General features: G+C 41.5%; 1 protein-coding gene across 2 annotated transcripts in view; it reads right to left on the bottom strand.

Annotated features, from left to right (window-relative positions):
* Nucleotides 1–18116, bottom strand: part of RIGI (RNA sensor RIG-I) — a 51332-nt gene that overhangs the window by 23446 nt on the left and 9770 nt on the right. The window contains exons 1-5 of one of the 2 annotated variants that reach the window (XM_081150902.1): nucleotides 11984–12317; nucleotides 6218–6352; nucleotides 3085–3266; nucleotides 1694–1841; nucleotides 557–676 (exon numbers count right to left, since the gene is read on the bottom strand). In XM_081150902.1, the coding sequence (XP_081007028.1) occupies nucleotides 557–676; nucleotides 1694–1841; nucleotides 3085–3266; nucleotides 6218–6352; nucleotides 11984–12089 (691 nt within the window). In that variant the 5' untranslated portion in view covers nucleotides 12090–12317. Of the gene's footprint in view, nucleotides 1–556; nucleotides 677–1693; nucleotides 1842–3084; nucleotides 3267–6217; nucleotides 6353–11983; nucleotides 12318–18116 lie in introns of those variants that run through there. The other variant, XM_081150903.1, reaches the window with a different exon arrangement.

Raw genomic sequence — 18116 nt, 5'->3', positions numbered from 1 at the left:
GCCTTTGTATGAATTAGAAAAAGCGCCCTGTTGGAGGCCACAGCCCCAGTGCACAGTCTGACAAGGAGCCCAGGCTGGGTTCAATCCCCACTCAACGCCTCAGCCGCGTACACATGGGCACAAACTTCATCGCCTTACACCGCAGCCCTGGGACCTTAGAAGGAAACTCAGCAAGCGACTCTCAAATATTAGAAGTATGTCTTTAAAAGCGGGGCTGATTTTTCAATCCTGTAATGAAAGCAGCATTTCAGTCCCTGAGCTTCTGGGAGGACCATCTGCATTTGCAGTGTAGACATGCCCACACTTGCCCAGCGATGAAAGAAGACCCACGGAAACAAAGACGCAGAAGGGGAAGAAGAAACTGACCCTTGCTACGGAAGACAGGGAATGACATGCCTACTGATAGAAAAAAGTGTTTATGGTAATGTAAGTTCTCTGCTTTATTACTTGCCCTTAAAAAGCTTTCCGTAAGGCCGTGACTTTTGGTTCTGAAAATGTGTCCCCACACAAACTCCTTGAAGAGCGCCAAACGGAACAGAAAAAGCAGCGCCAGTACCTGAAGGCGGGCTCGAGTTCTCGCTAAGATTCTGGCATTCTGGCTCTTCCTTGTAGAAAATCTGTACTTCGGAAGCTTCCATTTCCTCATCCTCGAGATCTTTCACTTCTTCTTTTGCATCTTTATGAGACCAAAAAACATCTTAGAATCTTTACATAATCTGACTCCAGTCCTAAGGGTGAAAGCCTTACAATGAGGTCATAAGACTAACACTTTAAACTTCCCTTAAGATTTCTCACCAACACTCCTGTCACCTTTAAAACAGTTAAAACAATTAAAAGAATCTTTTTGAGTTTGCTATCTGGATTTGGAGTTTGAACGCCAATGTCATTTCAGATTTTATTACTCAAAGTGTGGAACACAGACCAGCAACTTCTGGAACTTGTGAGAAATGCAGACCCTGGAGCCCCCATGGAATCAGAATCTGCACTTGAACAAGATCCCCACGTGGTTCTCACACTCTCTAAAGAAGGGAAGCTTGATTTTAGCAGATATTCATGTCTTCCATTCCTGGCCTGACCCAAGAAATCAGATGTGAATTTACACAGGCAGTTTCTGGAACAATTGTAACCTAAAGAAGCCTAGGAAAAGCTAAGGCCAGACACTCAGAGGGTTTACCAAACCCAGCCTTTAAAACAGTGCTCTGAGGTTGGCTTCAGGAAGCCCAGTGATGGCTCAGATACTCAGTCACAACAGTTCTTTTTTCAATCCTGTTCTGGTTCAGTTCCTGATGGCTTCCAGGCAGAGAACCAAGCAATGTCTATCATGAGTCTACTATGGTGAGTCCTAGTTGGAACCTTTTTAACTCTAGAATTTTCAAGCTATTTCTCTGATAATCTGAACCCAGATAGCGAGCTCAGGCTCTGCCTTCTCCAAATCCTTTGGGCCAGATGGGCTAATTCTGGATGAGAACGATTTGCCCTGGTCCATATTTAGGGCTTATATACAACCAAACTACTTCTGTAGCCACTTGCCTTCCAGAATTTAATCTCATGCTGGTCTCTCATTAGCGACGTACCATGGGTATCAGAGGGGAAAAACGCCTCTGACAGTGAGTGAAAACAGGTAGGAATGAAGGAAGGCAGAGCATGTTTTCAGACCCTCCCACCCTTCAGAGCTCTTCCTTGAAAATCTTACCTTTCTCTATAATCCACAGTTCACTGAACTTGCTCTCTTCTCTCTCCAAAGCAAGTTGCAAAGATTTGGGCCAGTTCTCCTTGTCTGATCTGAGAAGGCATTCAACTATTTTCTCTGCACCTGCCATTGGCCCCTTGTTGGAACAAACCTGAGCAAGACAACTGCAGTTGATTAATCAATTATTTCAAAGTTTTCCTTTCATGAGTTTTTAATGAAGAAATACCAATTCGAATGCAATCTGATTTTAAATCATTGTGTACCATGGTTCAATAGGTCTTATTCATGACCATTTTTGCCCCATCCCACATAATCTTTTTTTTTTTAATCTTCATCCGATGATATTTTTTCCATTGCTTTTCACAGAGAGTGGAAGGGCTTTTCGGGGTTGCGGGGAGAGAAACAGAGAGAGAGAAACATTGATGTGAAAGAGACACATCAATTGGTTGCCTCCCACACACGCCATCAGGGCCAGGGATCAAACTTGCAACTGAGGTATGTGCCCTTGGCCAGAATCGAACCTGAGACCCTTCAGCCTGCAGGCTGACGCTCTAACCACTGAGCCAGACTGGCCAGGGCCCACATAATCTTTTAAGATACCCTTCCTTCACCCTTGTCCTCTACATGTTAGATCACTATGTCAAGCCAAGCATTCTCATCTCCTCTGAGATCTTATATCCAATCATCATCAGCAATATTAGGAAAACAACCCATTTAGCAGCCATTCAAAATATGGATATATTGGCATTGAGGGATATTTGAAAGAATATAAACAAATATTAACAAATGGTTTTTTTAGGGTAGTGAGAGTTACATGACTTTTATTATTAACCATAATAACTAAAATTTATTGAGCACATATTATTATATGCCAGGCATATGTAAATATTTTATATATATTAACTCATTTAATCTTTATAAAGATATAGTAATAAGATACTATTATTATTTCTATTTTATACATGAATAAACAGAGGCTTAGAGAAACTAAGTAACTTGACTAAGATCACACCACTAGTAAGTGGTTGAGCTAGGATTCTAACAAAATTTATTTGTGTCCAGAGCCTGAACACTTAACCACTAGATTATATGACTTTTTTTTCTTTTTATTTGCTAAACTGTTTGATTTTATTTAAATTTGCATAAAATATTATTCACAAAGTAATAAAAATAATTTTAACTGAAAATAGGGCAAACCTGAAAAAAAACTTGTGACATAAAATTTACTCAGTTAACAAGTAAAAGTACTGTGCTAGGTAATTACACCTTAGGTTTGAAGACTTTTGTGGATTTCAGTGATCTTTCTTAGGTCTAAAACAGTATAGAAAACAGAAGACATTTTCCATGTTCAAATTATTTCCCCTAAATTCAGAATTTTATTTTAATTATTTTACCTGTCTAATTTCTTCACAATCCTGAATAATTAAACATTCAGATATTTCAGGAAGGAGCTCATCTGGATTAATTATGGTTTTAAATTCTGGTTGCAAACGCCTTAAAAGCAATCTATATTCCTCCAACTTTTCTATTTTGTGGAAATTCCAACTTTCAATGGCTTCATAAAGTCCAGAATAACCTGAAAAGAAAAAGAGAGAGAGAGAGAGAGAGAGAGGGAGAGAGAATTGGGGGCTTTTATGAGACCAAATAAAAAAATACTTAGAGATAATTTAATATCACAGAATTATGTCTGAACGTATAGTGATAGAACTCAAAAATATCTATAAATCACCTTAGTTATTAGTGATGTTACAAAAAGAAAACTCGATATTCAGTTTAGGTCCTCTAACAATATTTATCATCTCTTAGGAGAAAGTACTAAGGACATATGTGAAGTCTCACACTTGCTCTTAATATAAAATCTTCCTTCCAAACTACATCCATGGACTCCACCTACAACACCTGGTTTATCTTTCAATGAGTCAAACCATCATGTTAAGTATCTTGTCAGTGCAAAGCAGTAAAGAAGGCAAACAGAAATATAAATCCTAATTCTGGCCTCTCAGGAGCTTACCTTCTGTATTATTCCAAGAAAAGATAACTAAGTATAATGAGAAATTTGAGATGGAAAAGAATTATTTCCAATTGTAATAACCCAAGAATGCTTCACTCTAAGGCTCTCTAACAGAATTAGCAGGTTTGTCTGACTTTAAGGTCCACATATTTTCACTAGGATATAAATGGCAGAACAGCAACGAACACGTGGAAACGCATTCACAACTTAAGAGCTAGAATAGTCCAATACGTTTGTGGGTGTGTGTCTCCTTTTTCCACCCTTCTATCTCTCCACAAATATACTCCTGTCCTATATTTGATGTATCACTCCCTTGATTTTTTTTTAATAGTTGCATGACATATGTTTGATTCTCTAAACAATATATGTTTTGTTTAGCTTGCTTGGAACTTTATTATTATATTCTACTAAGTGGAATTTTCTCTGACTTTTAAGTAAGTTTAATATTATACTTCTAAGCTTAACCTGTGTTGACAAGTCTGTAGCTTTGCTCATACCTTTTCGTTGCTGTATAATGAACCACTGTGTGAACATTTTGAAATTTATCTGTCCATTCTTCTCTTCTCAGGGCTACTTCCAGTTTTGTTTGTTTCCTGGCTTGCTTTTATTAATACAAACAATTATACTATGAGCATTCTTGTATGAATTCTGGAATATATGTACAAGAATTTTTCTAGAGTACATACTTAACAGTTAGAAGGATACCTGAGAGCTGAACTATACAAGACGATGCCAAACTGTTTTTCAAAACAGTTGTATCAAGTTACACTCTGTAGGGTGATATCTAAGACTACCCATTATTAAATGTCTTCTTCAATCCTTAACACTGTTGGACTTTTTAAGTTTTGTCATCTATTAATTTAAAATTTTTATCTCATTGTGTTCCTAATTTATAATTCCCTAATTGCTAATTGAGCTGAGTATCTTCTTATATGTTTATTAACCTTTCATACTTCCTATTCTTTATTTTTCTTCCTATTCTTTAAATAGTCCACATCTTCTGTCCTGTGTATGTTTTCTTTCTTATTTATTTATTTACTTACTTAATTTTAGAGAAAGAGGAAGGGAAAGGGAGAGAGAAAAACATCAATGTGAGAGAGAAATATTGATTGGTTGCCTCCCGTACACACCCTGACAGGGATCAAACCCACGACCTGGGCATGTGCCTCCACTAGGAATTGAACCCGTGACCCTTAGGTGCATGGAACGATGCTCCAACCAACTGAACCACACCAGCCAGGACTGATGTTTTCTTTCTTTTTCTAATTGATTTTAAAGCCTTTTTAAAAACATGCTCTATGGATTAATTCTTTGGTAATTATGTATTTTGCAAATATCTTCTCCCAGTCTTCTTTTTTCACTTTCTTTATAATGTGTTTTGACAAATAAATGTTCTTAATATTAATGTCATGGAATTTATCAATCTTTCTTTTATGGTTTAATGCTTCAATGTCTTGTTTTATAAATCTTGCCATAACCCAAGATAATAAAATTGTGATTCTACATTATTTTGTAAAATTGTTAAAATTTTACCTTTAAGAATTAAATCTTTAATTCTTTTGGATTCATATTGTGTGTATATATAAGTGGAATGAGGTAAGGAATACAAATTTACTTGTATCCGCATGGATATGAAAGTTAGGGTTTGTTTGGTTTCCAACATTATCCTCTTTAGGTTATCCTGTTAATAATGGCCCATTGCAATTTATCAAAAAGCCCCTTCTTTCCTAATACTTCTTTCCCAGTGATCATAATATAACAGGTTTCCATAAATATATGAGCCTAATTGAAGGCTCTCTATTCTATTTCATTGGTCAACTAGTCAATTCTAGGAACAGAGTTACAGTGTCTCAATGCCTATGGCTTTATAATAAATCTTGATATCTAGAAGGGAAAACCCCAGCCTACTTAATTCTTCTTTGGGGAATTCTTGAGTATTCCTGGGTCATAATTCTTTCACACACATTTTAGAATCAGCTTGTCAAACTCATGAAAAAGCATGTAAGATTTTTACTAGAATTGTATTGAATATATAGATCGATGTAGGGAGAGATGACATTTTTACATCAAGTCTTCCTCTTCCTGTGCATGGGTATATATCTCCACGTAGATAAGACTTCTTTAATATCTTTCAGTAACATTTTATCATGTTCTCCATTCAGATTTTATATACCCTTTGCTAGGTTTATTCCTAAATCCATGCTAACTTTTGTTACTATTATAAATGATATTTCTATTTGCTTCCAGTGGGTGAAAATGCAACTACCTTTTGTATACTGATCTTCTATCCAATAAACTTGCTAAACTCTCCCATTAGGTACAACATTCTGCAGTCTCCTTTGACTTTTTCATATAGACAATTATATTATTTGCCTGAAAATAGCCTTTACATTGACTCAGATTAAAAGACATGAACTATATGTGAATGCCTCAAAATTAACAGCATTTCACTTCTACATCATTCTGAAACAGAAAGGTATTATACTCTGATTTGTGAGTACAAAGAATAAACTAACCTGCATGGTTAAGAGCATCCAAAAAGGCACGGAACCAGCCTTCCTCCTGGAGCTCCAACAGGAACTTGAGAAAAAGTGCAGCAGCCTCCATCACACCCTTGTTGTTTTTCTCGGCCTGAATATACTGCATCTCATCTACAAACAGAAGCCAGAGTGACTCATTGAACTGTAGAACCACTACTTACTGTTACCAGTGGGGCGCCCTGTGTCCCCATCTGTTACCACTGAAAGTGGAGTTCCTGTGATGTCGCAAGGAAAGGAATTTCTTGTGACTCACACAGGAGGATGACTGATCTTTATTTCTGTGGAATTGAACCCCTGGGTTTCCAATGTCTGATTTCCCTCCACCCCACCATGGAAAAAGTCCAATCTTGTCTTCAGCAGGCTAGAATTAAGGCCACTGCCCAGAGTCTCTGCTTCATATTAAAGCACAGTCCAGTCTACCATCTGGCTAGCTTAGCTTGTGTTCCCAGCTGCAGTCCATTATGTGTGGGGTCTGCATGGCTATGGGCCATGCGCCACTTAAGGCCACATGGTGGGTGAGTGCAGGTCACAGAGCAAGGGAGTGCAAGAATGGGCAATAGCACAAGAGAGAAGGAATTCTTTGGGGATTACAACCAGGAGCTTAACCAATTAACCCTTCAAGATCTCATGTGCTTGCAGTGGCTTCACCCCCCTAGTCAATTATCTTTTCCCAGGTTAGACTGACAGACAAGCACCTTCCCTACGTCACCCTGACTTCACTGTACATGCACCTATCTCCCCCTTTATTTGAGCCCTTCCCCCAGTGATTTGCAAGAAATGGACTGGTGGTTCTGAAACTGGACACAAAACAGGTCCAGGCCGTCTGTCACTACTTGAGCCAAATTAAGCAGAAATAAGGTTGAATCATATATGAGCATTTATTCCAATAATGCCCCCAACATGGAGAGAGCAGCAGGTAATCCTGTAAATTCTGCTCTAAACCCTACTAGCTGGCTGATTATATATGGATAAGAAAGAAAGGCTACATGCAAGGGGGAAGCGGGGGGGTAGGATAAGTGCTGCAAGGTCCGTGGCCCATGTATCTCCAGGATCTTGAAGTTTGATAACAAGGTAGTTAATTTTCTATGATGTTAAAACCCAGCTCAGCTTGTTCCTGGGACTGGAGAATGGTCAGTATTCCTGAGGCAAACTCCCAGAGGGGGTGAGGGTCCAGGCACAGCAATCAAAGTGTGCCCTGTCCTTTGTTCTCAAAATGTATTTTCTTTTCTGAGTAATGGACCCATCCGGGCTTAGAGGCATCTCTTATCTTTTTACCACCCTGTTTTTTTCTTTTCAACACATCCTCCAGTTTCCCAGTGTCTGTAAGAAAACCTCTTATCTATAGTTAGTAAGGCGAATAATCATTAAACAGCTTTGGTCCTACTCCTATCACGTGCCATTCCCCCCTATTAGTTCCCTGGAGTGTGAAGTTATAGCTTCCTGGTGAAGCTGCCCAGATGACCATGTTTATAATGTCTGACTTCCCCTTTGCTCTCTTCCTATTATTAATATTAATAACTAGCTAATTATGACAATAACAATTGGAATAAAAACCGAAACAGGGTTGTCAAACCTTCTCAAGTGGAGATGGAAACTGTAACAAATCACAGCAATAGAAGGCACTGCAGGAAGGCAGCAAATTCTCTGCCCATCCTTCACCAATCCTCCCATCCTCTCTGGAAATTCTCCTAGTTTGGTAATGGATGTCCAGGAGCACACTCTAGGGCAGTCCTAAAGAAATGGAGTTTCTTGGCTTCCAGTCAAGATGGCAGAGAGGGAAACACTGGGAACACTGGATTCATCTCCTCCCGTGACCACATCAAAATTACAACTAAACTACAGAACAACCATCACTGAGAATCGCCTGAAGTCTAGCTGAAGAGATGTCCTATAACCAAGGATATACAGAAGCAGTCATGTACAGTCTGTTGAAAAAGTGAAAAATTATTAAAAAGAAAAGGAGTTTCTTAAAGATGTATGAAAAAGTTTCCCACAACAAGGGAGAAGTCATGGTAACATTGGATTGGATGGAAAAACAAAGGTTTCCTCCAACATTTTGAGTCTCTTGTTCAAAAGTCTGAATTAACTGCAGGACTAAGAGTGTGAGGGCGGGACCACTCCAGTAGCAATTACAGTGGACTCAGCAAGCGGAGTTAGAAATAGAAATAAACAGAGATATTTTCATGGTCCTTTTTCCAGGCTTTTTCTAAGATAGTAGGCAATACGGCAGAAAAGAGAAAGCAAGGAGAGCTAAAGAGAAACACAGTGAGGCCAAGTAGCAGAAAAACTATCCACCAACCTGTAGGTTGTCATACTGACTGTGTACACTAACTCCATGTCTGGGGTGGTAACCAAACCATTGCCTTCACAGGACCTGACATTTGGTAATTTTCTACCCCCCTGCTGTTAACGGAATGTAAATGCCAAGGGAGTAAGCCAGATGCCTGGGTGGTCAATCACTGCATTCTCAGAGGTTAGAAGAGAACACAGCAGGTAACAGACACTCAACGAAAGTATGCCGAATGAACGGAAGGAATGCCTTCCTGCTCAGTCATGACAACAATAAAATTAACCCTTTTAAAGTATAAAATTCAATGGTTTTTAGGAGTTGTAACTATCACCACTATCTAATTCTGATACTGTTGTAATTAGTTATTAATGACAGGAAAGGAGCAAAGGGAAGGCCAAATATCACAGGCATGTCATTTGGGCAGCTTCACCAGGGAGCTAGTTTTACACTCCCCAGGGAGCCACCGGTCTATTCCCCACAGATCGCTGGGGGAAGGAACTAGACAGGGGGGAGCATAGACACATGCCAAGTAAAGTTGGGGCGACATCAGGAAGGTACTTGCCTGTCAGTCACACCTGGGAAACAGGTCATTGGCGAGAATGGGTGTAGCCACTGCAAGTGCTTGGAAATTTGAAATACTTAATTCCCCGAACAAAGAAACTCTTGGGCTCTTGGTTCCTCTTATGCTCTTAGGACGCTTATTGCTCAGGGCATGCTCCCTTGTGTTTGCTCACATGACCCATGGCCACGTGGCCCCCCACACACAACGAACTAATGGACTACAGTAAGTCTGATGCTGAACTGGACCCGGTTCCGACATGGAAAGAAAACTCTGGACACTGGCTTTGCTTCTAGCTCTACGGAAACCCCAGGTACACTTCTTCTATAACTGAACTAAGGGAAATGGGACTTTGGAAATCCAGGAATGTGATTTCATGCAAATAAAAATCATTCATCTTCCCATGCAAGTCTCAGAAAATTCTTTTTCTCAAGATATCATAAGGACCCCACACCCAGCACCCAGTGGGGATGAGCACACCCCAATTTCTCCGATAATGACATTAGTACATTTTCATTGCTGTACAAAGAAATCTTGTATTCATTCGTAGTCACTTCCCATTTACCCTCCCCTTAGCCTCAGGCAACTAATAATCTAGTTAGGTCTCTCAGGATTTGCCTATTTTGGTCATTTCATATGAATGGTATACAATATGCAGGCTTTGTGACCCGGTTCTTTCACTTAGCATACTGTTTTCAAGGTCCATCTATGTATGGCATGTATGCCACCTTCAGCTTCCCAAGGTAGAATTTCTTGATCTCTTTTCTGTGCTTTCTCAGTCTCTTTATATGCCTGACTAGAGCACTGACACTGCACAGTTTATGGTACAGTGGTACCTCGGTTTTCTAATGTAATCTTCCAGAAGACCGTTCGAGTTCTGAAATGTTCAAAAACCGAAGTACTGCTGTAACTGTTGAGGGTCTGTCTTCTCTCTTAGGCTATGACCATGGACATGTTGTAATCATTTCTGTCTTCCTCTTTGTTTTCTGATCATCAACAGAGTGCCTGGCTAATGAATGTGTCCAGAAAACCTTACTGAAGGAATGGATAAATAAATTCTCAGAATTCTGCTCCCCCAGCGCCCCTCCAGCATATAGGGTTAGGCTTTGACTCGAAAGGGATATTACAGAAAAATCTGTAGCCCATACCCAGGCCTACCTTAAACATCATGGATAACCTCAATAAAGCCCTACAGCACCCCAGTGACCATGCAAGCTCTCCAGAAGAAGCATGTCTTCAATGCTCCTTTCCCAATATCCAACACATGGAAAGAAGAATTATAGTAAAAGAGATAGAGGATATTGCTGGTGCAATTTAAACATACTGGTGTATTTGTGTTTGTACATAGGAATGTATGGGCATAAGGATATGGAGAAGCTCCCACTGCCTTCTAATTTTAAAAATTTATTAATTTTTAGAGAGAGTGGAAGGGAGAAAGAGAAACATCAATGTGTTGTTCCACCTATCTATAATTCATTGGTTGACTCTTGTATGTGCCCTGACAGGGCATCAAACCCGCAACCACGGCATATCAGAACAATGCCTCCTGCACGCCCCCAACTGGGATCGAGCCCACAACCCGGGCATGGGCCGGGACCAGGAATCGTACCTCGATCTCCTGGATCCTAGGTTGATGCCCAACCGCTGAGCCACGCCCAGCCGGGCCATGAGTTGTTTTTGAATCAGTACATGAGTGTATGAAAGACTGGAATTTACACCAGTTTGTTAGTGTTTCACTTATTCTAGGGAATTCTAAAAGCATGTCCTGCACAGGCTTACAGTCTTCAGGGGCAGAAGCTACTCTGTGGTCATTAGGATGTTATTTTGTGGCTTCACTCTGAGCACAAGTAGAAAGTGGAGGTTCACTGTTGGTGGTATCCTCTCACTCCTCACTCCACAGCCTGTGGTTTGGTTTTGCAGAACAATTAGAAAAGTTACCCATCTGCTTTAACGCAATTTCCAAAAACTGCCTCACATCGGGAAAGATACTTAGGCACCTGGAGTCTGAAAAGGAATGGCCAGATCCACTCTCTCATCCCAATTCCTTTCAGGCATCACCTCCCTTCTTCCCTGCACTCACCTCCAGCACAAAGCGCTTCAATACAAATGTACCAAATGGCCATTATCCATCATCACATTTCTCAAAAGCTGGATGGAAACACCTGAATTAAAGCCTAAAGCCATTCAGTCCAAGTCTTGTTCCTCTCAAGTTTCTAGTTATTTGGAAGTGACAGCAGAGTAAGCATAGATTTCCTCGCAGCTCTGACACTGTTTTGTAAGCATTTGTGTACATCTGTCCTCACCCATGTCCCACTTCCAAAACTGTGGGCTGTATTTTTTTTTCCCCCAAGAGAGAACATCACTTTATTTTTAATCAGTCATCAACAACGTAAAACTCTAATAGGTACTCTATCCTGGTTTTTAAAAAGGTAAAAAGATTACATTGGATTGGCTACTTTCTATGTAAGAAACTACAACAATCACAAGAAGAGGGAAACTTTGAATGAGTTCCAAAATGTAAAGTATTTTAAAGGAGGGCCTGTATCTTACTTCTGAATCTCTGATGTCAGCACAAAACTGAACACACAGTAGATGTAACTATTAGTGGAACTAAATGAAAGGGACAGCGACTCGTTTCAGCATTGAATCCACACAGATGTGCACCCCTACAGCAAGTCATTTCACCTCTCTGAGACTCAGTTTCCCCACCGGACCCCCAAGGTCACCCTCAAACTCTGACACTCTCTAGTCTAAAATGTTGTGGGCATCTTGCCACAAACCCCGCGTTCCCGGCAGGCCGCCCGTATTGATTAAAAGAAGGGGTGAAAACCAAGGGAAAACGCGTCCTGCATTGCTTTCCTGCCCCGGGGCGGGCGCCGCCGCCGACACTCACCCTCCTTAAACCAGGGGGCCATGTAGCTCAGGACGTAGGTGGGGTCCAGGATCTTGGTGACATAGTCCCGGAAGGCCAGCAGATTCCGCCGCTGCTCGGCCGTCATGCTCGGCTCCCGCGATCTCGCCCCGCGCCCGCGCCCCGCGCCCCGCGCCCTGCCGAGCCCGCCGCGAGCCGACGGCGATCTTCCGAAAGGTCCCCGCGCAGAGAGGCAGAGCTTCCTGGGAAACCGCAACCGCGGAGGGGAAACCGAAACTGCAACCAGCGCGGGAGGCAGGGCCGGGCTGCGCGCAGGGCGCCCTCCCCGCCCGCGCCCGGGGCTTTCTCTTCCCGGCGGGCCGCCCGCTCTTCCCACCGGCGGGCGCTCGCGGACCCCGCGGGGCCGAAGGGGGCCCCCTGGGAATTGCTTTTTTGATTTTCATTTTAACTTTCGTTGTTTCAATAAAGTGCACAGGTTTGAAGTGTACAGTTCTGAGTTTTGGAAACCGTGCGCAGTGGAGGCGCTTCTCCCGGGCCGTGTGGGGTCCTAGGGTAAGTGGATGTTTAACTTTACAGGAAACGGCCGCGTGTTTTCCAAAACGGCCTTACCATTTGCATTCTCACCGGTGGAGTAAGAGAGCTCCACCAGGTACACATCCAGTAAATGCACACACGGGTCAGGTGTTTTTGTTTGCTATCTTGGTTAGTGTGAAATGGTATATTATTGTGGTTTTAATTTTTTTTTTTTTTTTTAGATTTAGATAATTTTATAGGTTTTGTGGTTTTAATTCCTCAATAATTAACGATGTTGGGCACCTTCGCATGTACTTATTGGCCACTTCTATAGCTTTGTGTGTGTGAAGCATTTGCTCCAATCTTTTGCCTGACTGAGTGGTTTTTGTTTGTACTATGGATTTACAAGTTTATTTATTCTGGAAACAAGCCCAATGTCAAATACATGTATCCCAAATGTCTTCTCCCAGTATGTGATTTATGTTTCATTTTCTTAAAGGTGTCTTGAGCAAACGTTTATTTTGGTGAAATCTAATTTATCAGTTTTTTCTTCTATTCACTGCTTTTTGTGTCCTCTAATAAATCTTTGCCTGCTCCTAGGTCATTAAGGTATTCTTTTTTTTAGTCTTTGTTTTTAGTTTTGACATTTGGGTCTATGATAATCTCAAATTAATTTTGTTGTGGTGTGAGGTAGAGGTCAATGTTTCATTTTTTCCGTACTTCTAATCCAGCACAAAGGGTTTCATTTGTTGAAAATTTTTCCTTCTCCCCTTGAATAGCCATCACCTTTGTGAAAAAAAATTGTGTGGATCTATTTTTAACTCTAATCAGTTCCATTTGTCTATTTGCTGATACTGCTTTATTCTACTTTGTAAAGATTATATTGGATCTTTGCATTTCATTATGATAGAATACAGTTGTCAATTCCCCCCACCCTCACTCTGTGTCCCTTTCCCTGCACGCGCGCACACACACACACACACGCGCACACACACAGGTGATTGTGATTTTGATTAGGGCCATGGGGAGAATTGACACTTAATATTGAGTTCTAATCCATGAATTTTTTTGTTGTCTATAATTTCTCAGTAGTATTTTATAGTTTTAAGAGTACAAGTCTTGCCCTGGCAGGTGTGGCTCAGTTGTACTGTCCTGTAGACCAAAAAGTGGCAGGTTTGATCCCTGGCTCAGGGCACATACCCAGGTGTGGGTTCGATCTCCAGTCAGGGCCCATGTGGGAAGCAGCTGGTCAGTGTTTCTCAAAACGATGTTTCTCTCCCTTCTTTTTAAAATTTTTAATGTTTTTATTGATTTTTACAGAGGAGACAGAAACATCCATGCGAGAGAAACATCGATCAGCTGCCTCCTGCACGCCCCCTATTGGGGATCGAGCGTTACATCTGGGCATGTGCCCTGACCAGGAATCGAACCACTGTCTCTAGGATCATAGGTTGATGCTCAACCACTGAGCCATGCCAGCTGGGCAAGGACTTTGGTTTTGATCTGAAATATGATGGGAACCATTGCAGGATTTGAGATAGGGAATAACATGATCTCGCTTTAAAAGGATCACTGGGAACGATTGGAGGACAACAAACTGCAGGGGGCAAGGGTGACCAGGTCAGAAGCTGCAACACTAGTCCAAGTGAGAGATCATGGCATCTTGGATTAGGATCAAAGCAGTGGAAGTGAAGTACAGGATATATAATCCTAAAATCCCGCACAATTTGCTCATGAAGTACATGCAGGATATGTGAGGGAGGAATCAAGAGCTGTAATTTGCTTAACCTGAGCAGCTGTATGAATGGTGGTGCCAGCTATTAACATGGGACACTGAAGAGGAAATGAGCATGCGTGCTCGCTTGCTGATGAAAATGATCCACAGGCGGTACTTCATAAACATCAATGTGCACATAAATCACCCACAGGTCTTGTTAAATGCAGATTCTGACCCAATAAACCTGAGACACTGCATTTTTAACAAGCTCCCAGGTGAGGCTGATGTTGCTGGTCCACAAACCTCACTCTGAGTAGCAAAGTCACTAAAAAACAAGAGAAAGAAAAAAGGAAAAATCAAAATTGTTATTAAAGTGGGGGTAAGTGAAATCCAGAACACATTGGGAGGGACTGGTCTAGAGTAGTTCTCAAACTGTGGTTTGCAGACCAGCAATGTCAGAACCATTCAGAAACCTATTTAAAAAGCATTTCCTTGGCACCCCAGACCTTCTGAATCAGAAACTGGGGGTATGTCTAAGCAATGTTTTAACAGACCTTCCAGATGGTTCTGATGCATGTGAAAGTTTGAGAAGACCTAGAGCAGCAATTTTCAACCTTTTTCATCGCATGGCACACATAAATTATACAAAAATTCTGAGGCACATCAAAAAATGGTATATTTTTTTGCTGATCTGACCAAGAAAGGGTATAATTTTGATTCATTCACACCAGACAGCTATTGTGCTGGCTGTCATTTTTTTAATTGACAATCTAAGGGAAGAGAGGTCAGTGCCCCTGACTAGAGTTAGGTATTGCATGTTTTAAAAATTCTTGGAGTACACTGGTTAAAAATCACTGGCCTAGAGGAAGAGGGCTTCGTCCACTGAGTGGTGAGATGACCTTGTGGTAGGTTGATTACAAAAATTACCACAGTTCTTCACTTTTCCCAGTATTTACCTTTACAATGCAACTTTGCAGCACCTCCTGTCAACAGTGCAGTGTCCTCCCCCCCACCCCCCCTTGAATCTGCCTGGCCTATGACTTTGCTAGAGGCAACAGAATGAAGAAATGATAGTGTCAATTCTGAGCGCAGGCTTCAGACTTTGCATACTCTGCGCTCTCCTGGACCTGTGTGACCACCTAAACAGGTTCAGGCTAACATGCTGGAACAGGAGTGACCAGAGCCCAGTAAGTCTAGCCTAGGCCATCCTAGATCAGCAGACCTACCAACTGACTGAAGACACATGAGAAAGCCTGTCAAGACCAACTGGGCAGGCAGTGTCTCTAATAATGTACCAGAGGTATTGTTTTTGGTAAACACGCAGGGTTTGTGTTTGCCTGAGCTTGGTGGTGACCAGAACTGCCCAGCCAATATGAAACATTGTGTGGTAGAGAGAAGTGGGAGATTTGAGGAGGAAAAGGTGGGAAATAGCCATTCATTATACCAATGAGCAATACTAAAGAAACTTGCCTGCTAAGGTATAACATATGAATTGAGGCTGATTGTGTTTTTAGGGTGACACTGATCTACAGTTGTTGATCTCCTCCAAGAACACTTAGTATATTGGCACAACTGATGAGCTCAGTTCATCCAGACTGAGGTCTTGCTAGGTAATAGGTTAGCAAACTCTTGTTTGCAGGACAAATCTGGCCACATGGCTTGTTTTTATACAGGCCACAAGCTAAAAATTGTAACATTTAAAAAGTGTTGTAGAAAAAAAACCAACTATACAAGAGTATGCATGGCCCATACCCTAACTGGGAATTGAACCCACAACCCAGGTGTGTGCCCTGACCAGGAATCTAACCGGCAACCTTTCAGTGCACAGGATGACACTGAGCCACTCCGGCTGGGTTATCATAGTAATTTAATCAGCTAACGTGTCAACTGTACATAGGTCTAATAAGCTGAATGTTACAAACAGACCCATGCTCTGAATCCTGATGGAATCCAGTTTGTGAGGAAGAACCCCTCTCCCTGTACTTCCCATCTCTGCTGCCATTGTTGGGGACAACGGGGCTGGTGACGACCCAAACCAGGTTATATGCGGTTTCTAGCAGCCCAAAGCACCTTCTGAAAAATTTATCAAGTCCAGGATTGTACTACTGGCTGACTCAGGGTGTCCACAGCCCATGCTAGCAGGGGACTGCATTATTCCCCATGATGGAAGAATTCCCAGTAAGTATGGGACGTAAGCTTACCTTGCATAAATAAATCCTTGCCCCTCTATACACTGCCCATCACTGCTACAAATTCGATAGGTTAGGGAAGCCCTTAGATGGGCTCCCCCAAGGGCTGAGGTTGAACCTTAGACTAGGAAGAAAAAGTGTAAAAAATTCTCCAGGCGTGAACCTGAGGATTAATGTATGAACAAGTGCAAATGCTTGGTTGCATTTCCTTTACACAAGGAAAACAAAGTCATAAAAAACATTGAATCTGAGATAAAATATCTCATGGACCTGAATTCAGATGAACAATAGTATTAAGCTACAAGCTTACAGTGGAGCTCCCTAGAAACAAAAAACAGGTCTTAGTTAATTTTTAAAAATCTCTATCACCACCCTAGCTGGATTTGCTAAGTGGTTAGAGCATCGGCCCATGGACTGAAGGGTCCTGCATTCGATTCCGGCCAAGGGCACGTACCTCAGATGCAGGCTCCCAAGCCCTGGCCGGGGTGTGTGTGGGGGACAACCAACTGATGTGCCTCTCGCACATCAATGTTTCTCTCTCCCCCCTCCACCCTCTGAAAAGCAATGAAAAAAATATCCTCAGGTGAGGATTAAAAAAATCTCTAGCACCTGTTCATCCATTCAGTCAGTGCTGTAAGCTCTTCCATATGTGAAAGACAACAGAGAAGGGATACAGCAGTACACATACACATACATACACATACACACATACACATACACATACACATACACGAGTTGCCAAAGAACTTGAAGACTGGTAACATTTAGTAACCAATTGCAATTTGTGATACATGCTCTGAAGGAGTCCAGGGTTGAGAGAGCAAGTAATGAGGGGAACACTAGGAAGAGGAGGCACACTTTGAACAAAAACCTAGTTTAGCCAGGATGGAGTTCAGTTCCCAGAAGAAAAATGCCATGTATGAAGGCTCAGAATCAGTAGGAAGCAGCACCTCCATAGACCTGAAGCAGCCTTGTGCGGTCAGAGCATAAAGGTGAGAAATGTTCAAGATGGACTGGAACATGTTTAGGCAGATATGTAAACCATATTATATTGGATTGTTTGCTTGTAGTAAATATTCTAATAAGAGGAAGTTATTAAAGGATTTTAAGGAAATAAAATGAAAAAAATTAAAACATATTTTAAATGCTACACCAAGAATGGACAGAGGTAAAGGGGTGGATATATAGCAATAGGATGGAGGCAGGCCTATTATGGTGGTACAGGTGAGATGCCAGGGCTGCCTAGACTGGCTGATGGGATAGGCACATCAGAGATACCAGAAAAATATTTAGTGAACAGGATTTGGTGATTGAGGGGGCTGAAGGACAGAGAAGAATCAAAGATTTGGAAACTTGGGGCTTGAATACATAAGATGATGTGATGGTACCATGTACTATGATAGGTTTTCATTGTGTTTAACTGAAAACATCATGTAAAATCAGAATCTGGAACAAAACAGCATTCTTTTATAAATAGACATTTCTCCAAAGAGGACATACAAATGGCTGAGAGACATGAAAAACTGTTCAACGTCACTAATCATCAGAGAGATGCAAATTAAAACCACAATGAGGTATCACTTCCCACCTGTCAGAATGGCTGCCATCAACAAATCCACAAACAGGTGCTGGCGAGGGTGTGGAGAAAAGGGCACTCTGGTACACTGCTGGTGGGAATGCAGACTGGTGCAGCCACTATGGAAAGCAGTACGGAGTTTGCTCAAAAGATTAAAAA

This window comes from Miniopterus schreibersii (genome assembly GCF_964146895.1).
Source record: "Miniopterus schreibersii genome assembly, chromosome: 11".
NCBI lineage: Eukaryota > Metazoa > Chordata > Mammalia > Chiroptera > Miniopteridae > Miniopterus > Miniopterus schreibersii.
Note: the sequence above shows the minus strand (reverse complement) of the source record. Positions and strands in the feature narration are given on the sequence as shown.